Below are 26,771 nucleotides of genomic sequence, written 5' to 3'. Positions count from 1 at the left end.
GGTTTGTTGCCTGTGTATATCACTTGATGCTGAGGTCTGCAGTAAGGATCATATCACTCAGACAGCACGGTATCCAGTAGATAGTTTTATTGACTGGCCCCCATACCCCTGGACTCTCTCCCTCTGAGAATCTGCATTTTTCTTTTTTTCAGGATCCCTACATTTGAAGGAATCTGCATTTTAACAAGACTCTAGATGCTTCATAGGGACATTAGACTCATTCCTCCTCCTCACTTCCTGTCTGTTGGACCATTTTCTCAGCAATCTGTAAACATTAAAAAAAGAAGCATTAAAAGAAACATTAAAAAAACATTAAAAAAAGAAACATTAAAAAAACATTAAAAAAAAATCTGCTCCATTAAAAAAAGAAACAAAAAACATCGATCCACATCCCTCTCCACTGCTTCATTTTCCAGCTCCAGGTCCTGCCTTCCCATTCTCTCTCAAACCTGCTCTGATCTTTGTCCAGCTCCTCACTGACCCCTTCACAGAGGCCCCCAGTGCACCCATGCGGTGAGATCAGCTTTGCAGAGGCCCCCAGTGCACCCACACAGTGAGGTAGGCTTTGGCTCTGGGCCTCTCCTCCCTGCGACTCTACCTGGGCACCAGCCAGCCCTCATTCCCTCCCTACTGCTTTTTTTTTTTTTTGAAACAGGGTTTTGCTCTGTCACCCAGGCTGGAATACAGTAGTGCAATCATAGCTCACTGCAGTCTTGACCTCCTGGGCTCAAGCAATTCTCCTACCTCAGCTTCCTTATAGTAGCTGGGACTACAGGCACACCACGCCCAGCTAATTTTTTGTATTTTTTGTAGAGGCAGGGTCTCACCATGTTGCCCAGGCTGGTCTCAAACTCCTGACCTCAAGTGATCCGCCCGCCTTGGCCTCCCAAAGTGTTGGGACTACAGGGGTGAGCCATGGTGCCTAGCCATTGCTATTTTTAAAATGTTGTTTCAAACACCCCCATGGTGTCACTCCCCTTGAGGATGCGTTGGGCCTTCCAGAGTAGGAAGAGGGAACAAGAGACCTGGTTCACTTATGGTGAAGCCAGGAGAGGTGTCATGTTGGTCAAAATGCCTGCAGGCCCCTCCTGTTGCTGTGCTCAGGCCAGAAGCTGCACAGGGCATGGGCTCATAAATGCATCCACTCCCCGTGCTTTCCCAGGAGCGCCCAGGCCTGTCCTCAGTATCAAGTCAATCACGTTTTCAGCATGGTGGAGGGAGGCAGGTTCTGCGAATGCCGCAGGGTAGGTTAATCACACAGGCCAATCAAGTCCCTGTCGTTACCAGGATTGGCAGTGGCCAGCCCTCACTCCCATCTCGTTTCATTCTCGATAAAAATCACGTCACGTGGCCGGGCGTGGTGGCTCACGCCTGTAATCCTAGCACTTTGGGAGGCCAAGGTGGGTGGATCACCTGAGGTCGGGAGTTCGAGACCAGCCTGAGCAACATGGAGAAACCCCGTCTCTACTAAAAATAGAAAAATTAGCCGGGTGTGGAGGCGCGTGCCTGTAATCCCAGCTACTCAGGAGGCTGAGGCAGGAGAATCGCTTGAACCCAGGAGGTGGAGGTTGCTGTGAGCCGAGATCGCACCACTGTACTTCAGCCTGGGCAACATAGCTAGACTCTGTCTCAAAAACAAAACAAAAAAATCACATCACTCTTTCCAACTGAAAGAGTATAATTTTAAAAAGTGTAAAAACTGCCAAATATAAGTCTACATTATTATCCATTGAACGTGCTCCACAAATCCCCCACCCTCCAAGATACTGGCATTCAATGAGGCGCCCATGTGGGCTCTGCCTTGGACTTTTTCTTCCTCCTTGCCCTGCTTCTTTCCTCCATGCCTCTGAGAAGGAAATGCTCCTTCTTCATCTGGAACTGAGCTTCCCAAGGGCTTCTAAGCCTACTTTCCACGCCTTCCGAAGGGCCTTCCCACAGAGCCCTCCCTTCCTCACTGCTGGCTTCCTCCCTCTCTGGGCTCATTTCCCAGTCTGTAAACATGCCACACGCTCATCCCCTCACTCATCCTCTCGGAGAAAACTACTGTCCTGTCAAACTGCTTTCTTCTTTCCTTTCCTTCATCACACAATGCAGCCAAGGGCGCAGAGTTGCTCAGGTCCCAGTGCAGCCCATGTCTCCCACCCACTCGCACGGCCCAACCTCCGGTGATCAAATCCAACAGCCGTTTCCGTCCCCAACCTGCCACCCTTGCCTCCAGTTGAATTTGACAGAGCTCTACTGATTACTCTGTCTACATCTTAAAAACAAAATGGAAACCAACGAAAGAGGCAACACACACGACTCAATACGGACAGCAATACGATGGAGCATAAGACAGCCATGAAACACGACATTCACAAAGTTTTAAAGAGCATTAGGATTTGCTTGTAATGTAAAGTTAGAGAGCCAAGTATGGTGGCTCACACCTGTAAACCCAGCACTTCGGGAGGCTGAGGTGGGCCGATCACTCGAGGTCAGGAGTTCGAGACCAGCCTGGCCAAAATAGTGAAACCCTGTCTCTACTAAAAATACAAAAATTAGCCAGGCGTGGTGGAGGGCGCCTGTAATCCCAGCTACACAAGAGGCTGAGGTATGAGAATTGCTTGAACCCAGGAGATGCAGGCTGCAGTGAGCCGAGATTGTGCCACTGCACCCCCGCCTGGGTGACAGAGCAAGACTGTTTCCAAAATGAATAAATAAACAAATTTAAGCAAAAAACTGCATATACAGCATCAGCTCAACTGTATGCATTTTATTTATTTATTTATTTATTTTGAGACAGAGTCTCACTCTGTTGCCCAGGCTGCAGTGCAGTGGTGTACTCTGCTCCCTGGGTTCACGCCATTCTCCTGCCTCAGCCTCCTGAGTAGCTGGGACTACAGGTGCCCGCCACCACACCTAATTTTTTCTATTTTTAGTAGAGATGGGGTTTCACTGTGTCAGCCAAGATGGTCTCGATCTCCTGACCTCTTGATCTGCCCTCCTTGGCCTCCCAAAGCGCTGGGATTGCAGGCGTGAGCCACTGCACCCGGCCCCGCATTTTATTTTTATTTCTTGGATGGAGTCTCACTCTCTTGCCAAGGTTGGAGTGCAGTGGTGTGATCTCGGCTCACTGCAGCCTCTGCCTCCTGGGTTCAAGCAATTCTATGCCTCAGCCTCCCAAGTAGCTGGGACTACAGGCGTGCCCCACCACACCCGGCTAAATTTTTTTTTTTTTTTTGGAGATGGAGTCTTGCTCTGTTGCCCAGGCTGGAGTGCAGTGGCACGATCTCAGCTCACTGCAACCTCCGCCTCCTGGGTACAAGCAATTCTCCTGCCTCAGCCTCCCAAGTAGCTGGAACTACAGACACGTACCACCACGCCCAGCTAACTTTTTTGTATTTTTAGTAGAGTCAGGGTTTCACTGTTAGCCAGGATGGTCTCGATCTCCAGACATCATGATCCGCCTGCCTCAGCCTCCCAAAGTGCTGGGATTACAGGTGTGAGCCACCGTGCCCAGGATGGTTGGCCACTTTTTGTATGTTTAGTAGAGATGGGGTTTCACCATGTTAGCCAGGCTAGTCTCGAACTCCTGACCTCAAGGCCTGCCTCGGCCTCCCAAAGTGCTGGGATTATAGGTATGGGCCACTGTGCTCAGCCCTATATGCATTTTGAAAGACTAAGGGGAAATAAGAGTAGTTCCATCTGGCTGGTGGAACTATAGATTATTTTTGTTTTCTCCTTTACTATCTTCTGTATTTTACAATAGGCTTTACAAACAAAAGTCAGAGATTAAAAGGGACATTTTTCTGGTCTGCCACCTGCTGGTGAATTCTAGCAACATCCCAGGTTACATTCAATTCAGTGCTTGCTCCTCCCTCTTCTCACTGTCTGAGCACCCTCCCTATAGTTCCCTCAGGCTTTCGCCTGACTTGCCATCTCGTTTCCATTCTGTGATCCTTTCCATCTTGTCTTGTGTATTTTCTGGTATAAATTGCTGTGGTAATATATGTTAGGTCCTCGCTATTTTCAAGTCATTACAACTTTTACCTCTTTCCATCTCTTTTCAGCGACTTCTTTTTTTTTGAGACGGAGTCTCACTCTGTTGCCAGGCTGGAGTGCAGTGGTGATCTTGGCTCACTGCAACCTCCGACTCCCGGGTTCCAGCGATTCTCCTGCCTCAGCCTCCCAAGTTGCTGGGATTACAGGCGTGTGCCAACACGCCCAGCTAATTTTTGTATTTTTAGTACAGATGGGATTTCACCATGTTGGCCAGGATGGTCTCAATCTCCTGACCTCACGATCTGCCCGCCTCCGCCTCCCATAATACTGGGATTACAGGCGTGAGCCACCGTGCCCGGCCGAGACTTCTGCTTTGATTGAGCTTATTTTAATAACACACACTTACCATGGGAGCGGGTGTGCTTTTAGGACCAGCTGATAGCCCTGGCAGAAGTGGGCATTAGTTGAGGCAATCAGAAATCCTGGCAAAAGTGTAGTACGTGCTCTGGGAGGCACGTTAAGCCACAATTGGCAATCAATGCCCTTGGTCACATTAGCGAGAACGCCCTGGCAGCCGTGTGGAGGGTGGATTTGAGGACCTGGAGAGGCGTGTTTAAGACATGGCTGCCACTCTCTAGGAGTGACAGTAGGGATGGTGTGGAACAGGCAGATTAGAGAGCCGCCCAGCAGCAGGCCTCCGCAGGGACTCCTGAAGAGGGAGGAGTCACGACTGACCCCCAGCTTTCCAACACGGTGGGGTGAGCTGTGATGCCATCAACCAAGGCAGGAATGCAGGCCTGTACGTCAGTGGGTTGTGGGGAAGGCTGGGTTTTGAATAAACTGAATATGAGGCGGCCTCAGAACATCCATGCAGAAATGTAAACAGGTGGTGGAAAGTAAGGGCTAGAGAGATCTGAGTGTTACTGACATTAGGGTATAGCTGAAACCCGAGTCCTGGACAACAATGCTTCAAGAGAAAACCCAGAATGAGGGAGATGCTGGAGACAGAAGCTGGTACACCTGAGCATGGAGGGTCGGCCTGACAGAGGAGTGCAGAGGCAGAGATGGAAAAGGCAGAAGGAAAAATCCAGGAGTGCATATTGCATATGGCAAGACTCCAGAAGGGGGCAGTGATCAGTAGTGAACTGAAAGGGTCACTAACCTAAGGGCTAAAAGTACATCACTTGATATGGCAATTAGGACGTCGCTGGTATCTGAAAGGAAGAGTCTGCACAGAGCAGCAACAATGACGCAGGACTGCAGGGGGGTGGGTGGTGCCTACGAACTGAGGGTATCAAGTAGAGACTCTTCCTGAACGTGTGTATGGGAAAAGATGCTCCAGAGGGAATAACAATGAGAAGGGGCTGCAGGGTGCAAGAGTCAGAGGACAAAATGAGACAATCTAGGTAAGGGTTTAGCACTATCTTGCATATAGTAAGTGCTCAATGCACACAAAGGGCTTTTATCGCACATTCATTAACTATATAATACTTTTAAATTTAAAAGACAAAAATCAGTCCAAGGAGCCTGCATACCAGTGGGGGAGAAAAACAATGAACAAAATAAATAAATTATATGGTACATTTGCTAATAGCAAATGCTAAGAAGAAAAAAATAAATTGGGGAAAGAAGATATCAAATGTTGAAGAAATTATACAATTTTAGATAGGGTGGCCTGGGCAGGCCTCACTGAGAAGGTGGCTTGTAGGTAAAGACCCAAAGGAGGTGAGGAAAGTAACTATAATCAGGGAGTAATAGAAAAATATTATCATCATTGTCAGAGCATTCTTCATATATTATTGTTACGGAAACATCTGGTTATTATTCTATTATTGCTACTCTCTTTGCTGCAATTAATGTTTTTTTTTTTTTTTTTGAGATGGAGTCTCGCTCTGTCACCCAGGCTGGAGTGCAGTGGTGCAATCTCGGCTCACTGCAACCTCTGCCTCCCAGGTTCAAGCGATTCTTCTGCCTTAGCCTCCCAAGTAGCTGGGATTACAGGCGACTGCCACCATGCCAGGGTAATTTTGTTTTGTTTTGAGATGGAGTCTCGCTCTTGTCGCCCAGGCTGGAGTACAGTGGCACGATCTTGGCTCACTGCAACCTCCCCCTCCTGGGTTAAAGTGATTCTCCTGCCTCAGCCTCCCAAGTAGCTGGGATTACAGGTGCATGCCACCATGCCGGGCTAATTTTCATATTTTTAGAAGAGATGGGGTTTCACCATGTTGGCCAGGCAGGTCTTGAACTCCTGACCTCAGGTGATCCACCTGCCTCGGCCTCCCAAAGTGCTGGGATTACAGGCATGAGCTACCATGCCCAACCCACGATTAATGTTCTTATAATCACTGCCATCTCTGGGTGTCTAGTAGTTTCAGCAGTGGCATCCGGTAACCATGGTTTCTATTACAAAGGTGCATGGAATCTCAGAAAACCGGGGACAACAGTGTAATATGCTGTGTTGTCATCATCAGCTGTTTGTAAGGGCAGAAGCAAAGCCAAATGGAAACTGATAGTGCATGCAGCTGCTGCAAATGCAAAGCTGCTCATGTGTGTGCTGAGGGGAAAGAGGGCAGCCCCAGACTGATCTTTCAGTCCCATCTGTACACGTGAAATATCCACACAACAGAACCATCTTCAGCCCCAGAGGGCATTGACGCAGGCATCTCTGGAACAACAGGAAAGTGGTAACTCATCTCAAATCAGTGCAGATGGAGAGTGTGTGTAATTTAGAGGTCACAAGACAGGAGTGTTTCTACCAGAACACTGATTTGGTGGTTAGAAACAGGAATCTGCTGATACCATCTGGGAATAATTAAGACGAACAGGAAATTCTTGCTCTGTGCCAAACTGAGCCCAACACTGAGAATAAGGTGGGTGTGCAACAAGCACTTGCTGGATCACACTCAACAAGAGGGTTCAATGTTGCTTGCGACTAATGCATACAATGATTAAGAAGCCTGGTCTAAAATAATAATTATTCTTTGCAATTCAGAGAAAAGGATCAAAAAAGGAAAAGAAAAGGAAAAATGTAGAAAAAGAATCTAAATGCCTGAGGACTCACCCTATCTTTACTCCATTTAAGAGGCTACAATATCTTTTAAAGCTAAATGTCAAGTGTTTCATTCCTTAACAGTCAGAGGCTTCTGTGAGTGGACGGCACAGGACAGAAAATGGGTTTTAAAGACAAAACCCCATTCTTCAACTCAGTTTAACAGAAATTTTGTAAATATCTTAGTTACATTTTCTTTCTTTTTTTGAGACGGAGTCTCGCTCTGTTGCCCAGGCTGGAGTGCAGTGGCGCAATCTCGGCTCACTGCAACCTCTGTCGGCTGGGTTCAGGCGATTCTCGGGCCTCAGCCTCCCTGGTAGCTGGGCCTACAGGCATGCACCAGCACACCTGGCTAATTTTTGTATTTTTGGTAGAGATGAGGTTTTATCATGTTGGCCAGGCTGGTCTTGAACTCCTGGCCTCAAGTGATCTGTCTGCCTCAGCCTCCCGAAGTGCTGGGATTACAGGCACAGGCCACCATGCCTGGTCCTTAGTTACATTTTCTACATGTATTTATTACTTGAAGGGGGCCAATACTAAATTTATCTATTAAAACAAACAAAAACCCTCAAGATTAAAACTTGATAGCTTAACGAGCAGTGCTTAGAATATATAAAAGTTTTTATTAATTTCTTGTAAATGCCTGTGTAAACAGATTATAAGTATGTCCTTCTTGGCTACGAAACCAAAAGTGAACCATTGTAATGGCCAAGTAAAAGCTTATGAAGGAAGAAATTAAACGGGTCAACTACATTTTATGGCTCAAGTTAATAGCAATGTATGTGATATTTTTGTTATTATTATCATAGCCTTACCATACAGCAGTTATTATATTTCATATATTTGTGAAAGTGTGCATACTATATTATATTCATTATATTCATGCATGGTGCGTGCTTCTCTAAGGATCCCACAATCTGATCTCACAAACATTATCTATTCTACTTTAAGAATACAAACAGTGAAATATGGACTACGGGAAGATTATGACTGTGCCCAGGACTCCATAATGTGCCTGTCATGGAGCTGGGAATTCAGCCCCCTATCACTGGGAACTCCTCAGCAGGAGGGGAACATGCAGGAGGAGGGAAGGGAGGAAGCGGAGGAGATGGAAAACTGGCTTCCAACTCGTTTCGCTGAATCTGTGACTGACTTAAGAAGCAGGGTATGAATTACCATGCGCTTTATTGCCTCCTCTTGGAAACATCCTTATGTCATTGCGCTGTGGCCAGAGCCCTGAAGGACATCTGCTCTCCTTGGGAGCTGCTGAGCCAGGGTGCCCGTGACGTCTTCAGAATCCTTTAGTCCCGACTGTAGGAGAAACTTGGCACAGGCCAAATGCTGACCTGCACAGGCCAGATGCAGGGCTGAGGGGTGACAAAAATCATGTGGACTTAAAAACACAACCCCTGGAGCAATACTGACCTTGTGAGTTGATAGTGCCCAATAAGAATATCGATTCTTTCAATATCTTCCATAATTCATTTTCACAACTTCACCTACACTAGATCAAAATATTTTTCTTTTTAACCTGATTGGGTTGAAAATAGTTTTAAAGATAACAAAACCAGTTAGAGAGGATTTAAGAAATTGATCTAGGCCGGGCGCGGTGGCTCACGCCTGTAATCCCAGCACTTTGGGAGGCTGAGGTGGGCAGATCACGAGGTCAAGAGTGTGAAACCAGCCTGACCAACATGGTGAAACCCCATCTCTACTAAAATTAAAAAATTAGCCAGGCGTGGTGGTGCGTGCCTGTAATCCCAGCTACTCAGGAGGCTGAGGCAGGAAAATCACTTGAACCTGGGAGGTGGAGGTTGCAGTAAGCACTGCACTCCAGCCTGGGTGACAGAGCAAGACTGTCTCAAAAAAAAGAAAAAGAAAAAGAAAAAGAAAAAGAAACTGATCTAAAACAAGAAGCAACAGAGCACGTTAACAAGATATAGGAGACATCCTCTCCATACTCCGGAATGCTCTAGAAACACACTTTAAATGGTACAAAAAACTTTCTAAAAGGTTTATTGAATTTGCTTTGTAAATAAAACTATCACCACAAATAATCATGTAACCAAAAAAACACTGTTGAACAAGCTTCCCACTCTGGGTATAGAAATCAATACTGAGGTTCCTGGTGTGCTGAGTTCAGGGGCACTGGTGGTTCTGCTGCCTTCCCTCCAGCAGAGAAGCGGTGTCCCTTCCTGGGCAGAGCAGCTGCCCTTTCCAGCCCTAGAGTGACTAGGTAGGTTCCTGCAAGTCTTTGAAGCATCAGAAAGATCTCACTAGGCCAAGTGCAGTGGCTCATACCTGTAATCACTGCACTTTGGGAGGCCGAGGTGGGCAGATCACTTGAGGTCAGGAGTTTGAGACCAGCCTGGCCAACATGGTGAAACCTTGTCTCTACTAAAAATACAAAAATTGGCTGGGCATGGTGGTGGGCACCCGTAGTCCTAGCTACTTGGGAGGCAGAAGAATCGCTTGAACTTGGGAGGCAGAGGTTGCAGTGAGCCAAGACCATGCCACTACCCTCCCGACTGGGTACCAGCGCGCGACTTTGTCTCAAAAAAAAAAAAAAAAAAAAAAAAAAAGATTCCACTAAACCCTTGCAAGATGGTCTTTGGCTCACAAAATGTTAGAGGGTTTATTTTAAAGTCCAAGTCTAAAGAATTCGCTCTCAGAATGTTTCTGAATATTCTAAATAAAAAAAAAATAATAGTGAATATAGTTCCTAAATATACTCCAAAATGGATGACCTGCGAAGAACTGATACAATACCTGGCTAGCAAGTGTCATCATGGATTAGAAGGAAACTGCTTTTATGACGCATATATTGTTATGGTTTAAAATAATAACAAAGGTTAACAACAGCAGTTGTAATGAGTGGCAGTCATCATCACTGCTATAATAACAATTATATGAAGAGAAACAGATATTTTAAGGAGAAGTAGCTGAGCTATTAGAAGAATAATATTAAGGCTGGTCGCGGTGGCTCATGCCTGTAATCCCAGCACTTTGGGAGGCCAAGGCAGGTAGATTGTTTGAGGTCAGGAGTTCAAGACTAGCCTGGCCAACACAGGGAAACCCTGTCTGTACTAAAAATACAAAAATTGGCCAGGCATCGTGGTGCATGCCTGTAATTCCAGCTACTCGGGAGGCTGAGGCACGAGAATCACTTGAGCCAGGAGATGCACGTTGCAGTGAGCTGAAATGGTGCGCCACTGCACTCCAGGCTGGGCAACAGAGGGAAACTGTCTCAACACTACCATCACAAAAAAAAAAAAAAAAAAAAAAAGGAAGAATATAAAATCAATGTTTTAAATATAAAAGTGTATTGGTTATACTCAGTTTACTAATTTCCAAGGCATATATAAAATTAAACGGTACCTGATCGATTTTTTTCATCTTTAGAATTGATGTCAGCTCCCAAGGATAAGAGAGTCTGAATTGTACTTGTATGTCCTTCCTGAATGGAAACAAATTTGTTATCACTGTGAGGAGGATAAAAGAAAACCTTTTGCGAACCAAAAAGTATCTGAGAGGGGTCTCAATCAATTTAGAAGTTTATTTTGCCAAGGTTAAGGACATACCCGAGAGACAAATCTGTGTCTTTCTTCAAAGATTATTTTGAGGGCTTCAATATTTAAAGGGGAAGAGGGCTGGAGTGAAAAGGAGGGGAGGGTACGGTCACATTACTGAATCCACGCGGCAGGATAAAAGGAGTAGGTGGGGGGAATAGGCAATGATACATTAAATATCTCCTTCTCAGTAAATTGGCACTTTACATAAGATAAGGTGAATATAAAGTAGCTACCTGTGGAAATATTTAACCCTTTATCTGTAGCTATCTGCTTAGGAACAAAAGGAAAGGCAGCTTTCTGTATGACTCAGCTTTCAGTTTAATTTTTTTTTCTTTTGGCAGAGTGACTTGGGGATCTTAAGTTTTTATTTTCCTTTCACACTTTAAAGCCAGACTCTAACATACATTAGGCACCTTTTCTAAAACAGTCAACTGCTAAAAGTGAATTTTCATATCTTTTTTCCCCTAATTTATTCTTTTTTTTTTGTAGAGACAAGGTCTCACTATGTTGTCCAGACTGATTGCAAACTCCTGGGCTCAAGGGATCCTCCCACCTCAGCCTCCCAAAGTGTTGGGATTAGAGGTGTGAGCCACTGTGCCTGGCCAAATTTTCATATCTAAAGTAAGATAGTGTATCATTCTCAATTCTAGTATAAATCATTAAATAAACATTTTGGTGACATTTAATTATTAGAATATAGATGATCAACTCTGTGGGCCAAATTACTGACCCAATGCAGTTAGTTTCCATCATTGTGAGCAGTACAAATCTTGTGATTTATACAGAACCCAAAACTCTAAAATTTCCCAAGCAAATACACTCTTCGTTAAAATCTTTAGGGCACAGATAAACTAGAAAAGATCATAACCTCTCATAAATGGGAATTCCTATTACAGCTAGTAGGAATTATTATATTTTTTAAAATAAAATATTATTTATAAAATAAATAAATATATATATTTGAGATGTAGTCTTGAGATGCAGTCTGCCTGGGGTGCAGTGGCGTGATCTTGGCTCACTGCAACCTGTGCCTCCTGGGTTCAAGTGATCCTTCTGCCTCAGCCTCCTTAGTTGCTGGGACTACCGGCATGCATCACCACACCCAGCCTAAATTTTTTTGTATTTTTTTTAGCAGAGACAGGGTTTCACCATGTTGGCCAGGATGGTCTTGATCTTTTTCTTTTTTTCTTGCTCTGTTGCCCAGGCTGGAGTGCAGTGGCCGCGATCTCGGCTCCCTGTAAGCTCCTTCTCCCAGGTTCATGCCATTCTCCTGTCTCAGCCTTCCTAGTAGCTGGGACTACATGCACCTGTCACCATGTCCGGCTAATTTTTTGTATTTTTAGTAGAGACGGGGTTTCACCATGTTAGCCAGGATGGTCTTGATCTCCTGACCTCATGATCCACGTGCCTCGGCCTCCCAAAGTGCTGGGATTACAGGAGTGAGTCACCACGCTCGGCCTATGAAATAATTTATACACTCTTTGTCTAGCCAGTTAGTCTGCTACTATGTGATGAGACTACAATTAAGGTTCCAGATTCACTCTTCCTATGGGAGGACCCTGTGGCCACAGAGCACATCCATGTGTATCCACCCAGCTGCTCGAAAGCAAGACATCAGGCAGGAGAATGTAATTGATTAGAAAAACAAGTAGGCCAGGCGTGGTGGCTTACACCTGTAATCCCAGCACTTTGGAAGGCCGAGGTGGGTGGATCACGAGGTCAAGAGTTCAAGACCAGCCTGGCCAACATGGTGAAACTCCGTCTCTACTAAGAATACAAAAATTAGCCACGCATGGTGGCACGCACCTGTAATCCAGCCTGGGCAACAGAGCAAGACTCTATCTCAAAACAAAAGCAAAAACAAAAACAAACAAACAAAAAAACAAAAAATAAGTAAAGGTATAGAGCCAATAGATAATGTTAAGGATAATATGCAAAACGCTCCTAGCATTTAAAATAGCTACTTTTCCACTGAAAATGTTTGTTTATCTTCAATATTTCACACCCCAGAGAGCCTAGTAAATGCAATTCTCTTGCCCTGGCTGAAGAGTTCTTAACTTCTGGAATCCAGTATAAGAACGGAGAGCCAAGAATTTCACACAATGGGTATTTATGGCTTCAAATAACATTATTCCTGAAAACAAAAACCTGTGTGTGAGCGGGGAGGCACTTTATGGAGTAAAAGTTTTTTTTTTAAGTAAGTTTTTGCCTAGAAACAAATTCAAGTCAGGTTTCTGTTTGAAGAGATAAACTGCTTCAGAATCCTGACCATTTCAGAAGAATATCATGGGCAATTTCCTCCACAGAGATGGGGCCAAAGAAACCAGGCTACGGAGCTACCCATCAATGGAGTAAGGCAAGCCTCGGGGAAGCTAGGACAATGTTATAAGAAGTAACAAACCTTAGCTGCATAATGAAGTGCTGTGAGGTGGGTTGATGTGGCTCTCACATCTACATCGATGCCAAGTTCAGAGACCAAGAATCGGATGGCTTTGTTCTGCCCTGTGACAGCTGCCCTGTGCAGAGCCTGGGCACCCAGGCTGTCTTCTGCTGAAAGGCAAGCCTAGTGGGCAGAGGAGAGAAAGGAGCAAAGGTCAAAGATAAGAAACAGGGCAACTCAGATCTGGGCACCTGCTGGCGCTTCAGCAGAACTGAGCTGTTTACACATAGCTCTCTGGGTGGAGGATATGTGGCTTTTGTCTCATCCTCAAAGGACTCTCTTTTTTTGAGACAAAGTCTCACTCTGTTGCTCAGGCTGGAGTGCAGTGGTGCAATCTGGGCTTACTGCAACCTCCATCTCCTTCGTTCAAGCAAGTCTCCTGCCTCAGCCTCAGATGTGTGCCACTACACCTGGTTAATTTTTATATTTTTAGTAGAGATAGGTTTTAACATGCTGGCCAGGCTAGTTTCAAATTCCTGACCTTAGGTTACCCACCTGCTTTGGTCTCCCAAAGTGCTGGATTACAGGCATGAGCCATCGTGCCCTGCTCTCAAATCAAAAAGATGGTTATGATTCAATGTTCCAGGCTATGGTGCCAAAAGCACTCTCAGCAGAGACAATTTGTTGTTATTATTGCTATAAAACAGCTACCATTTACTGAATATTTTGCCAACTGCTTTATGTACATTATATTATTTAGTCCTCGTAAAACTTTCTGAAGAAACTAAATTTCTCTCCATTTTACAGATGGGAACACTGGTGCTTAAAGAGGTCACCAAGTCGCAGAGAGAGTTTGGAGGGACTGGGGAATGGAACCTGGGATCTGAGCAACGATGTGCTCTGTTTATCCTGTGATCTAAAATTTGTAAGAAGAAACAAAAGAATAAAAACATAACCATTTTTATACCCCATGTTCATCAAGGAGCAGCCTAGCGACATCAATGTGACCACACTGGATTGCATCCATCAAAGGGGTGACACCACAGTTGTCTCCATAGTCTGGTTCATATTGGCACCTAGAGCCAAAACCCCAAGTAAGAGCTGAGAAAATTCACCACCTCAAACCCAAGGGACAGTTGACACCTGATCATCTGCAGGTGGACTGCATGTGTGGAAATGGCCTGTGAGCGTGGATCTCTCTATTCTCCCCCATCTCAGTGTCCGAACTGAGCACTAAGCCTTCAGGAGCATGATGGTCTTCCCCAGCAGACCCGCTGTTCCTCTAACCTTCTCCATCCCATTTGACAGCACTTGGTCTCTTCAGCTTTCTGTACCAGAGGCCCTGAAGTCACCCCTTCCCACTGTCTTTCCCTCATCCTTCCTAATCAATTGATTACCCCCATCCCTCAATTCCACAGCCAAAATATTTAAGACATCTGTGTCCAAGCTGGGCATGGTGGTTCACAACTGTAATCCCAGCACTTTGGGAGACCAAGGTGGGTGGATCACCTGAGGTCAGGAGTTCAAGACCAGCCTGGCCAACATGGTGAAACCCTGTCTCTACCAAAAATATAAAAAATTAGCTGGGTGTGGTGGCGTGCACCTGCAATCCCAGCTACTTAAGAGGTTGAGGCAGGAGAATCGCTTGAGCCTGGGAGGTGGAGGTTGCAGTGAGCTGAGATTGCGCCGCTGCAGTCCAGCCTGGGCAACAAGAGGGAAACCCCATCTCAAAAACTTAAAAAAAAAAAAAAAAAAAGGGAAAATCCTCAATGTGGCTGATAGCATTCACCCTCTCCTTCAATGTTCAGGCTTCAGCATATTCTAGGCGTCTTTCGGTTTCTTAAATCTACCACACTTTTTCCTGGTTGGGAGCATCCATGGGTGCTGTTATTGCTCTCTGGAATGCTCCCTTGCCTCCTGCTTTCAGCTAATTTATTTTTCTCCTTCAGGTCACAGCTTAAACACTGGCGCTGAGATTGTTTACTCTTAAGCCAAATTGGGTCTTCCCATTATTTGTTCTGTAGGGATCCTGGAAGTCCTTGTAATGCACACCGGACTTTCGGGACTCCTTCATGGTCTGTCTTTCCTGCCAGTCTGTGAGTTCCAGGAGGGTAGAAACTACATGTGTCTTGTTCTGTTGTGGCCCCTGCACCTGGTACAGGGCTTACTTTATATTAAGTGCTAAATGAATTTGTATAAATGCTTGTTGAAAAAGATAGAAAAATGGATGATTTTGCCACTGAAAACATTTTCCCCAGATATTTGTTATTTTTTATGTTCTTTATCTGCTTATGTCTTTTATTTTTCTTTTGAAAGCCTAATTTCTTTCTCAGAAATGTGTCTGAGCTCTTTATGTAGCACTGATAATAACTCTTTGTCATAGTTAGCAAATATTTTCCCCAACTTGTTATATTGTTCTTACCTCTTAAGAAGCACCTTGACTGCCTCTAAATGGCCATGCATTGCTGGGAGGAGAAAGCTGACAATTAGAGCTTTTTAGTGCACACATAAAATATTTCCTGCCTCCTCGCTTTGCTCTCTGCCCCATTCTATTAGTGATAGCTTACAAGGAGTCATTAAATAGGGTACACTGTTACCGCCCTACACAAATAAATATTTAACTGGATAAAGTGGTAAACAATAATGTTTTCACTTTGTATGTACGCAGTCAACACTTGATTATCTTATCTTTATGTGCACTTTCACGGGAAACTTTCAATCCTAAGCTTACGCTTCTGTGCTGCGAATCCCCAAGGCTAGTCCATTTTTGCCCAGGAAATGCAAAATATTGTAATAGTAATCCATGACAAAATAGCCTGGATTTAATTCCCCTACCAAAAGTAACTATACTCAAAGGTTATGACTATTTGTCTTCCCCTACTTTGGGTGAATGATGGAGTGCTGATTGTTTCTCCAGGGGAGAAACTGGTCAAATAATTCATGAGCTAAAAAAAAGTTTTCTACTTACTTGCAAAGCTTTAGAAAGGATTCCTTGGTCCCTAATTGCCAAATGTGGCTCATGCCTGTAATCCCAGCACTTTGGGGGGCCGAGGTGGGTGGATCACCTGAGGTCAGGAGTTCGAGACCAGCCTGGCCAACATGGTTAAACCCCGTCTCTACTAAAAATATGAAAATTAGCTGGGCATGGTGGCACATGCCAGTAATCCCAGCTACTCAGGAGACTGAGGCACGTGAATCACTTGAACCTACGAGGCAGAGGTTGCAGTGAGGCGAGATCACACCACTGTATTCCAGCCTGGGCGACAGAGCATGACTCTGTCAAAAAAAAAAACAAAAAAAACCAAAAAACAAAAACCAAAAAGTAACACTATAAAATGTCACAAGTGATGATTTTTAGAGAAACTAAAAGCCCTGTATCCTAATCAGTGTACTATCTAGAAAGCTACAAGTTATTTTCTGAATTTTTTGATCTAGACTCTTGAGCTCCTTAATATCTAATTCCTGAAATTACAGTAGTTTTACTTTTTACTAATTGTTTTTCTTTTTACTTTCTTCAAACAAATGAGCAAATAGAAACTTTTTACTAATTTAAAATAATCTACAAATAGCTAATTCAGAGTTAAGAATCACTGCTCCAAATAATAAAAACTGTAACCCAAATTTACATTAGATGTTATTGGGCCAACGCATTTAATTATGAGTACTATATTTATTTAAATGTATAGCACTATGGTAGGTGTTACTAAGGCTATGAGGACATATATTTCCCTCCTTCCTTTAAGAGTAACAATGTAAACATGATAAAGAAAATATCACTAACCAGTTACTTCGTGCTATGTGCCAAGCATCTTCTAAAGGATTTACATACATCACGCTCTTTAAACTCTACCACAACCCTGAGACATACCGTCACTGACATTATTTGGTGGATGAGGAAACTTGCTCAAGAGAGAGACTAATTTCCTTGCCCAAGGTCAAAGACTATGTACCACAGAACCAGCTCATGGGCAAATAATCTAGGGAGGATAACACAGATACATACGAAAAATAAACTAATACAACAGCATGCTAGCCAAGTTATGTTAGTTTTAGAAATTGATTATATGCCAAAAGGCCCCTAAATGCTCTTTTTTTTTGAGATGGAGGTTTGCTCTTATTGCCCAAGCTGTAGTGTAATGTAGTGCAATCTTGGCTCAGTACAACCTCTGCCTCCTGGGTTCAAGTCATTCTCTGGCCTCAGACTCTAGAGCTCCCGAGTAGCTGGGATTACAGGGAGTCGCAACCATGCCCCGCTAATTTTTGTATTTTTAGTAGAGATGGGGTTTCACCATGTTGGCCAGACTGGTTTTGAACTCCTGACCTCAGGTGATCCACCTGCCTCCAGCATCCCAAAGTGTTGGGATTACAGGCGTGAGCCACTGTACCTGCGCACCCCCCACCCCCTCCTCCACCCAGATGTTCTTATTCTCTGCCTTCTGTTTTCCAAAATCCTCTTTTCCCCAGAAGGTAACCTGAACAAGATGAGGTTGGGCAGTGCTGGGTGAAGCAGCCACATGTGTGTACTGCACGCCTGCAGAGCTGTAGGCTGTACCTGCAGTGTGCAGAGGAGTCCTTCTAATTTTGCTCTCTGTCTTCCAGGCATCTGGGCAAACAGTGAGCAGGTACTGGAGGATCAGAGGGTCGCCTTCTCGACTGGCAATGTGGAAACTGTTCCAGCCATCTTTGTTCTTCAGGAGTGGATTGGCGCCATGTTCCACCAGCTCCTGGATCACCCCCAGGTTCTTCCTTGTGCAGGCCATCATCAGAGGAGTCCTAAGGCCAACCAGGAGAAGCTGTCAGATGGAAGCAGCTGAGACATTAGAAGCCAGGGGCCAGGTCTTCAAAACACACACATCCTTGGCACAGATAGGAAACCTAGAGGGTTGGGGCTCTGGCAGGCAGGAAAACAGCTTTGACCGGCGACCTCTGTGCCTTCTGTGGGACCCTGGGAGAAATAAGGGGAAAATGATTGTAACGAATGTGTACCTAGAGGAGAGGGTGCCTGGGAGACAAAGCTGCTTATGAGCTAGTTCACAGGAGAGCAGTGAATTGGGGCAGAGTTAAGAAAACCCACAGACAACCCTCAAAACAACCGGGTCTATTCCCCTGCCCCAGTGGGGAAGACGTACTTCCCCATGTTCCTAAAGAGGTTCACACCCTCTAACGAACCTGACCTAGTGAGTACTGAAATCAGCGTCAATCTAACAAATGAAATGCAATTGGCTTGTGTGATGGTGTGGTTTGACTGTGGTGGTTATCCAAGGCTGCACGTATGTGATACAGCTGCACAGTGCTCTACACACACAAGTGCGTGAATAACTCAGGAATTCTGGATATTGATTGGAGCAATGTCAACTGAAACCATGCATTGATGCAGAAGTAACTGAGCTAAATGTCTCCAGAACGTCGCATCCAGGAGCTATCTGTATAGTGCACACACTTCATTGTTTGGTAACATTCTGTCTGGTTATATTCTACATTATTCTGTGCTCTAGAAAGGGAGGTGACTGGCCGGGTCAGTTAACCAACAAGGGCAAGAACGACAGACTCTGCAGGTCAACTGCGTTTTAAGGGAAAGTTGGGCAGGAGGTCCCTGCCGCTGGGCAGGCCTGGGGTGAGACTAGGAGCTGAAAACAGCTGTGGTGTCCGAGGGGACGGAGAAGCACAAGGAACTCGCTACGACTCTGCGGGTAGAGACGAGGCTGGGTGTCTCCACACCTACCAGTCGGCCTTCTTCAGGCAGTCGACCGCTGCCCCCCGGCCCAGCAGGTAGCGCACGCAGTCTCGGTGGCCCATGGAGGCCGCCTCGTGCAGAGGCCGCTTGTAGTCTCGATTGGTGGCCTCGATGTCCATGCCCCAGGCCTCGGCCAGATAGGCTAGCACGTCCCGATGCCCGTGGCGCGCGGCGCAGTGCAGGAGGGTATCCCCGGCTGGCCCCGGGCAGCCCCCGGCCGCCTGCAGCTCCTCCTGCAGGGCGCGCAGCCGGCCCTCCTGCACCAGCCTGTAGAGGCGCCGCGGGTCCCCGGGCTGGGCCATCGCTGCGGGTCGGGCCAGGCTGTGCGGGACGGCGGCGGGCGGGACACCGGCGGCCGGGCAGGGAGAGGCCGAGGGCGAGTGGGACTTTCCGCCTCTTCGCGCAACCTGCCCCGCGCGCCCCGGACCCGGCAGAACCGCCTCTCACGCCCCCGGCCTTGTCCCCGGCAGACCTGCCTCCTCACGCCCCCGGCCTAGTCCGCAGGCCGGCTGCCCCCTCACAACCCCGGCCTGCCCCGCATGGGAGAAGCCGCGGTCCCGGGCACCGGGCGGTTTTTCTTCAGGGACGGGGCGGTCAGGGGTGAGCGCGGAGGGGCCTGGGGATCCGAGAGCACTCGAGTCCGCCGTCCTGGAGCTGTCGGGGCCGATTCAGGACTGAACACGTGAAAGAGTGGGACGCGCCATTACACCGCAAAGACCCGAAAAGGAGGGTCCGGCAGGGCGCGCACAGCCTCGCCCCGCGCCGGGCAGGGTGGCTCCTGAGGCAGCCGGGCCAAGCGTGACCTGCCCCACGCGCGTCCTCAGGGCCGCCCTAGCCTCCAGCCGCTGGGGACCGGCGTTCCTGCGCTCCGCCCCAGTCCCCGCCCTTCGACAGCCGCGACTCCGCGGGAACCCGGGCAGCTCGAAGGAACTCTGGGAAAGTTTCCCCGCTCAGCCCCGGCCCGAGCGGAAGCGCAGATGGGGCGTGGCCCGGTAGCAGTGGCCGCGCCCCCATCGATTGCGCATTTCGATTGGCCTTAGGGGCCGTCCGTCAGCACGCCCCCTCCGGTCTCGTGTCCCGATTGGTCACAATGGCCGTCTGTCTGGCTCCGGCGGCGGGCGCTTCCCGGGGCTGCGACGGGGCGGAGCTCGCGGAGGAAGTCGGCGGGCGTCTCGGGTTCCAGGTCCCGGCCAGAGGAGGAGCTAGCTGCTGGGGGACGCTGGGCTGGGCGGCCGGCGGCGCGGGCCCGGCGGCGGCGGCGGCGGCGGCGGGGCCCGGGTCCGGAGCGCCACAGTGCGTGAGGCAGCAGACGTGGCAGGGAGTGTGGGAGGGGCTCCGCCGTGTGGAAAACTTAACCTTCGGTGTCCTGCGCTGGGGGTCCGGGCCCGGGGTGGGGCAGCGGGGGTCCGGGGAGCGCGAGGCTGGGCTCGGACAAGCGCGGGCGTGGGGGCTCTGCCACCCGGGCCGTGGGCAGGTGGAGGGCACGGCGGGGGTGCGTGGGGGAGGCCAGGGCGCTCACTGAGCTCGTTCGGGAGCGGCCCCCGCGCTGCCCCCCAAGGCCAGGAAGGCTCAGCGTGTGGGTCCTCGGGGCTGGAGGGGCACGCGCGAGGACGTGGCCTCGGCTGCTGGCAGGCCAGCTTTCCCGTCTACTGTGACGTTTTGACCTTGGGCAAGTCATTTTTCGCTGCCCTCTGCCCCTGTGTCATCGGTAGCTTCTCTGTCCCTCACCTGAGCATGGGAAGCCTAAGGCGATATGGGAGGTCTGGCGCTGGTGGAGGGCACGGCGAGAGCTGGGTAGGCTGTGGGTGATGGAAGAGATCAGTAGGTATTGGGTTCCTTACCCGGTCTGATTAGGTGCCAGTCACTTAACCTCTCCGTGTTTTCAATTCCTTTAGGGAGTAGAATGGGAGTCGCTCCTATTTGCCAGGCCTAAAAACGAGTACCATTTGCATTTTTTATTGCACTTTGTGGTCCAAAGACAACCCTGTAAGGCATCAGTAGGGTTTTACAGGTGGGGAAGTGGAGGCCTAACGAAGTCAGTGACTTTCTTACAGAATTACAGGTGATAAAGTCTTCTGGAAGGCAGGATGGTAGCATGTGGTGAGCGTCCGTCAGCGTCTGCCCCTGTGGTAAAATGAGCGGAGATAAATGAAAAGACTTCTGGAATGGGCCCATGAAGATAAGTCCGTTTTACTCCTGAGCAGATTGAGTTTCGTTAAGGTAACAGTGATGCGGATAAGCCGCTGGAGACAGAACTAGTCCAAGTGTCAGCTTTGCTGAGGTTATTGTTCTATCGTGCCTTGTCACTCAAAAAAATAAAAATAAAAAAAAAGAAAAAGGCATAAAAGTTGTTTGAAATGCACAAAAGTGTAGGGCGTGCCAAGCAAGGTTCTGACTGCTGCCGTTGAAGTTAGTGCAAATTGGAAGTTGAGGCACCTGGTAGTTTCATACTTTTTGCTTTTACCCCCACCACCCTCCTAGTTTCAGATGACTCTATCTTCTCTTGCATTATGTCTCTAGTCTCCCTGTTTTTTAAACATAGTTGAGACACATGAGTTCACAATAGGTTGGAATATATATATATTTTTGAGACAGAGTCTTGCTCTGTTGCTCATGCTGGAGTGCAGTGACACGATCTCGGCTTACTGCAACCTCCGCCTCCTGGGTTCAAGTGATTCTTCTGCCTTAACCTCCCAAGTAGCTGAGATTACAGGCATGTGCCACCATGCTTGGCTGATTTTTTTGTATTTTTAGTAGAGACGGGGTTTCACCATGTTGGCCAGGCTGGTCTTTAAACTCCTGGCCTCAAGTGATTCACCCAGCTCAGTCTCCCAAATGCTGGGATTACAGATGTGAGCCACCATGCCTGGCTAGGTTGGAATATTTGAACCCAGGATAATTGGTTACTTCATTGGTGTTGCACATTCAGTTTGCCTCTTCTGTCTTCTCTATGAACTTATTTTGGTCTGTATCCCCCTTTGGATAACTAAATGATAATGTATGTGAATCTGTCCCGCAACTCCTGTAATTTTCTGGGGCAAAAGCTTGGTCTAGAGGGGTGGGATCTGAACAGTAAGCTAATGGATGGAGCTGTTTCCTGGGTCTTGCTGTTTTCCGGTTGGGCTGCTCATTTCTTTTGTGCAGGCTTTTGGAGGTTGTGGTCTGGCCTTTACTGTCACAACACATATAATGGTCATTGGCACTGACTTGCTCCCTGGCTCTCTTTCCTTTTCCTCCTGTTGTTTTTCATGAGTGTGCTATTCAGCATGCCCATCGGTACACTGATCATTTGACAGGTTTCCTGATTTGTGAGTGTGTGTGGACACCACTATTGGTATTAGATTTAGAATTCCAATTTTGGGTTTGTTGCCATCATCGTTTCTCTGCTTGTCTCATTCCTCTATCCCTCGTAGGCTGATTTTATTTGGAAACTGAATTTGGATTCTGTCTTTGCCTTTCTGGCTGTGAAATTACCTACTTTTAGAAAGCATCTCAAATCTTATATCTGTAACTGTCATTCACATGCCTTTTGAAGACCAGTCTCAGATTTCAGAGGACCTCCTGGAGCATAAACATGGTATTCCACAGATAACTTAAAAAATTATTTTTAAAACTGGGACTTTCAGCCTCCCTCTCACTCCGGGGGGAAAAAGTGATTAAAACACAAACACTGTTTGTCTTTTATTCCTTAACATGGTTAATGACATTAACATCTTTTTTAACATTCTACTAGAAATGCCAGTTATCCTTGTTGCTTTTTATCTTTTATGTTTCTCTTTCAGTCTTGTCAAACAAAGCTATGTTCTTACTCACCTGTCCTCTGCCCAGGGTCTGCTGCTCTCAGGCCTTTGCCAGCTCTCATATAGGTTGGTATGGGGGCTTTCTGACTTGTTTTCCTGACAATCTCCATGTCTCTCCACCTTCTATCCTTTTTCCCGAGTCACTGCCCTAAAGTGTAAATTTGATTGTGTAATGACCCTGCTTTAAAAATTGGATGAGGCCGGGTGTGGTGGCTGACGCCTGTAATCCTACCACTTTGGGAGGCCAAGGCGGGTGGAATCCCTGAGCTCAGGAGTTCTAGACCAGCCTGGGCAACACGGTGAAACCCTATCTCTACTACTAAAATACAAAAAATTAGCCGGGTGTGGCGGCGTGCACCTGTAGTTGCAGCTACTTGGGAGGCTGAAGCAGGAGAATCACTTGAACCTGAGAGGCAGAGGTTGCAGTGAGTGGAGATTGTGCCACTGCACCCTAGCCTGGACCACAGACAGAGTGAGCCTCCGTCTCAAAAAATAATAATAATAATAATAATTGGATGATATCTTGAAGCTCCTACCGGATAAAGTCCAATTTCTTTTTTTGAAGCCCAGTTTCTTTATCATTATGTGTAAGGACTTTTGTAGTCTGTGGCTCCAAATTCCTTTTCCAGCCTTGTCTCCTGTCATTCCTCATCAGGGAACCTCTTGTTTTGATGAAGCCCAGCTTTCCTGCCACATGCCTTTGTATTTTTGCACACATTGTTTTCTTCCGCCTTACTGAATCCCACAATTCTTTCAAGGCTCAACTCTTCATAAAGTAAAGCCTTTTTCAACTTGCCTAACTCTGTTGACGTTTCTTTACTATCACAACACTTCATGCATGCATTTATGTGGTGGTTATATTGCTTGATGTTTAGTAACTTGTGTTTGTTTTGGTAGCCGCCTTATGGGTAGGCTTATTCAGTTTTTTGTTTTTGTTTTTTTTTTTTTTTTTTTTTTGAGATGGAGTCTCACTCTGTCGCCCAGGCTGGAGTGCAGTGGCCGGATCTCAGCTCACTGCAAGCTCCGCCTCCCGGGTTCCCGCCATTCTCCTGCCTCAGCCTCCCGAGTAGCTGGGACTACAGGCGCCCACAACCGCGCCCGGCTAATTTTTTGTATTTTTAGTAGAGACGGGGTTTCACCGTGGTCTCGATCTCCTGACCTTGTGATCCGCCCGCCTCGGCCTCCCAAAGTGCTGGGATTACAGGCGTGAGCCACCGCGCCCGGCCGGCTTATTCAGTTTTGTATCACTAATGTCTAAAATAGCATTTAACACCAAGGATACCACAAGACAAAGCCCTCACGGAGTTTATAATGAATCTGAGACATAGCAGATACGTAAAAGTAGTTGTGGAATGAATTGACCGTAGAAAAAACCCTTCAAATATATAAAATTATATTCTAGACCATAAGTAGTGATCTTTCTCATGTTTTTCACACATTCCTTCCTTTCCTTAGGAAAAACATAGACTGGAAAGCCCCGCCCATCCTTGTTGGCTGTCATACATGAGTGCTGTCTCCAAGGGAGTCATAGGTGTCTCAGATGTGAGAGGATCCCGGGGAGATTGAGCTTACTACCTGGGAACGTGTGGATTTCTGGAGAAGCAGGCTGTGGTAGCCTGGCTGTGCGTCAGTGAATACCCGGGAAGGGAGCTGGAGCTCTATTTTGCTTGCTTTCTGTATTTGTTTCTTTTAGAGCTAATGGGGACACAATATTTTCAAGTTTTTCCATTTCAGGTCTATGGCATTTAGTGGTATTTTCCTTATAGTTATGTTTTCCAAATACTTTTCAATTTCTTTGGTTCTGACATTTCACAATGATTTTTTAAAAAATGTAATATGGAAATTAAACTTGAGGTTTTCAGAAGCTGCTTTCAAGGTTTCTAGATGCAGAGAAAAGAATATCACCGTAGGAAGTGCACTGGACTAGGGGAGTCAGGAGACCCGGGTTCTTGCGTTGGCGCCGTCACTCATGAGCTACGAGGTGAATTCAGGCGAGTCCTCCCGGAGCCCCAGTTTAATCATGGCACAATTATAGGATTGCTTTGAGGCTCAAATGAGAATATAGGGAAGAACTGCAAAAGCTGTAAAGCACTTCGGAGCTATCGGATAGCGGAGAGCTTCAAAACCAAGGAAGACAGCCTACACTGTAGAAGAAGTGCTGCAGCTGTGCATTTATTCGTTTAATCAGCAATTATTTATGAAGCAATGTATGTTGCATGCTGGGTGTAAGAACCTCTGTACTCCTTCCCACTAGAACAGAGAGCTTTTAGTCTGGGTTGGAAGATGTATTAAATACAGACTTATACAAATAATTGTTACTAATATAAAATGTAATACATCGCAATTATATTAAAACAATAATTTGTATAAGACATGTTAAATGCACACTTAGCCAAAGAATTGTTACAAGTATCTCGGATGCGTGGGGTGGTTTTATTCCTGCGAAGTGCTTCCTGCCTTGAGTGAATACTTTTATGGTGCTGGAGTTGAGAGATAACACAGTTAACTGTTGAAATTGGGCCATTCCCATTTCACAGGCCGCCATTGGACCTGTGGAGTGCCTGAGTCATTGTGATAATGGGCCACATTGCAGGACCCCTGGGCCATCTCCACAGGAGATGCCAGAGGACAAGTGCCCACTTGCTGATCTTCACGGAGCACCCTGAAAGTAAGAGGCGTGTGGGAAACTGACCAGGGTGGTTAGCTGACTCCGAAATTGTCCAGAGGGCAACACTGCCCTCTGTGGATATTTGTTAAAGTTGGGTATGGTATTATAGCAGTTTCTCCAGTCAGGTATCTTGTACTAGAGAGTCAAATTGATTTTTTTTAAAAGCAATTATTTAATAACAATTTTTTCCTTCCAGGAATTCTAAGTACTTATTGTCTTCATCTTGTCCATTTAGGTCTGTAATCTATAAGTTTTAAAGGACCTTTTGGTATGAATGCTGACTAGTAAAGGTAGGGGAAGAAAGGAAATTATTTGGTATCCATTTCAAATGATCCTGAATGGTTAGGGTAAGCTTTGCTGCATTAACAAATAGATCCAGACATGTAATGGCCTCACAGTAGAAGTTTATTTTTCAATCCCATAGCAATCTAAGGAGGCTGCAGGTCATGGTGGTGGTTGGAGTTTGTGTGTGTAGGTGTGGGGAGGGTTCTCTTTAAAGCAGTAGTCCGAGGATTGAGGCTGCTGGAGGCTCTTCTATTTCGAACACCCGGCTTCTAAGGATGTCCTGGGAATCAGCTTCCCAGTTAAGAGGAAGAGGAGAAGAGTGAAGGGCAAGTCTGGAAGAGGTGTGCACTGCTGCTGTTCCCACTGCATTGGCTGGCAGCCGGCGGTAAGGCAACGTCCACCTGCACACAGGACGGGGAAGTATGGCCTGGCTGTGTGCTCAGGGAGAAGAGCAACAACATGCTTTGCAGCAAAACCTGAAACACTCAGTTTCACTTTCTATGACTTGTTTTGTAAGTTGTTTTCAATAAAGAAGATTAAAAAAAGAAGGCAGGCAAATGAAAGCATAGGAGAGGAGTGGCAGACACGCAGATCTCGTTCCGTGAGTGCGGGAGTGTCTCTTGTTTCCCGCTTGTGCACTTAGAGGGATGAGGGGATAGACGTGGTCCCTTCCTTTCAGTTCCCAGTAGTAGAGTTCTTGTAAGGACTCATTCAGGGGAGACTGATAAGGGTCTCCTCTCCATCGGGGACTTCACCAGGGCGTGGAGTGGGTCAGCGTGGGCTGGAAGGGGATAGGCTATCATCAAGGTGAAGAGATTTGAGGGGTGGTGGAGGGCTAAACTCCACATCTGACCACTTCGAAGTCAGCAAAGGCCAGGAATTGCTGAGGTAGGGCTAAAAGCTGAGGGTTGGCAAAGAGGTGAGTCCTAGAATGGGGACCCCTGGGATGGAGGACAGAGAAGTCACCCAGTTAGAAAGCCGTCTCAGAAAAGGCAGTGTGGGAATGAGCTTACTTAAGCCTGGGGAATATTCGTTTGACGAAATGGTTTGTGTTGTTCTGGTTTTTCTGCCGTGACACCTGAGGGCTCTAACACGTTTCTGTTGGTAATTGTGGAAGACAGTGTCCAAGGGTGGGGGCACAGATGCCCACTTTGGTGTGTGGGAGACCAATTTCAACAACTCTGGGGGCCTTGTAGAGTTTGCAAAGCCCCATAAGTGATTCTAATCTCTCTGCACCCACAAGAACCCCTAGTTTAGACACAGCTTCCCTTTATCTGTGGTTGTTCACAACAGATAACTTCA

General features: G+C 46.8%; 2 protein-coding genes across 12 annotated transcripts in view; one reads left to right on the top strand and one right to left on the bottom strand.

Moving 5' to 3' along the window:
• Positions 1-72: 72 nt before the first annotated feature.
• Positions 73-19,669, bottom strand: ANKRD16 (ankyrin repeat domain 16). Of its 5 annotated transcripts, XM_003903358.4 has the most exons (8): positions 18,705-19,657; positions 17,535-17,755; positions 15,405-15,447; positions 13,950-14,058; positions 13,004-13,165; positions 10,409-10,487; positions 8,207-8,397; positions 73-265 (listed from the first exon to the last, which is right to left on the bottom strand). In XM_003903358.4, the coding sequence occupies exons 1-7, from the start codon at positions 19,016-19,018 to the stop codon at positions 8,240-8,242; spliced, it is 1,086 nt and encodes a 361-aa protein (XP_003903407.1). In that variant the 5' UTR covers positions 19,019-19,657; the 3' UTR covers positions 73-265; positions 8,207-8,239. The 5 variants fall into 5 exon arrangements, with proteins under 5 accessions (XP_003903407.1, XP_031508402.1, XP_031508401.1 ...); XM_031652542.1 differs by lacking the exon at positions 13,004-13,165 and having other exon boundaries at positions 18,705-19,667; XM_031652541.1 differs by lacking the exon at positions 8,207-8,397 and having other exon boundaries at positions 18,705-19,662.
• Positions 19,670-19,831: 162 nt separating this feature from the next.
• FBH1 (F-box DNA helicase 1) overlaps positions 19,832-26,771 on the top strand; it is a 49,407-nt gene continuing 42,467 nt past the window's right edge. The window contains exon 1 of one of the 7 annotated variants that reach the window (XM_009213914.2): positions 19,832-20,009. Coding sequence is in view for 3 of the 7 variants with exons in the window: in XM_009213918.4 (XP_009212182.2) it covers positions 25,094-25,184 (91 nt within the window). In the remaining 4 variants the exon portion in view is untranslated. Of the gene's footprint in view, positions 20,010-20,211; positions 20,937-23,761; positions 25,185-26,771 lie in introns of those variants that run through there. The other 6 variants (XM_003903354.3, XM_009213917.2, XM_017962533.3 and 3 more) reach the window with 6 other exon arrangements.

This window comes from Papio anubis, chromosome 11 (assembly GCF_008728515.1).
Source record: "Papio anubis isolate 15944 chromosome 11, Panubis1.0, whole genome shotgun sequence".
Lineage (NCBI taxonomy): Eukaryota > Metazoa > Chordata > Mammalia > Primates > Cercopithecidae > Papio > Papio anubis.
The sequence above is the reverse complement of the archived record's forward strand: the minus strand, read 5'-3'. Positions and strand labels throughout refer to the sequence as shown.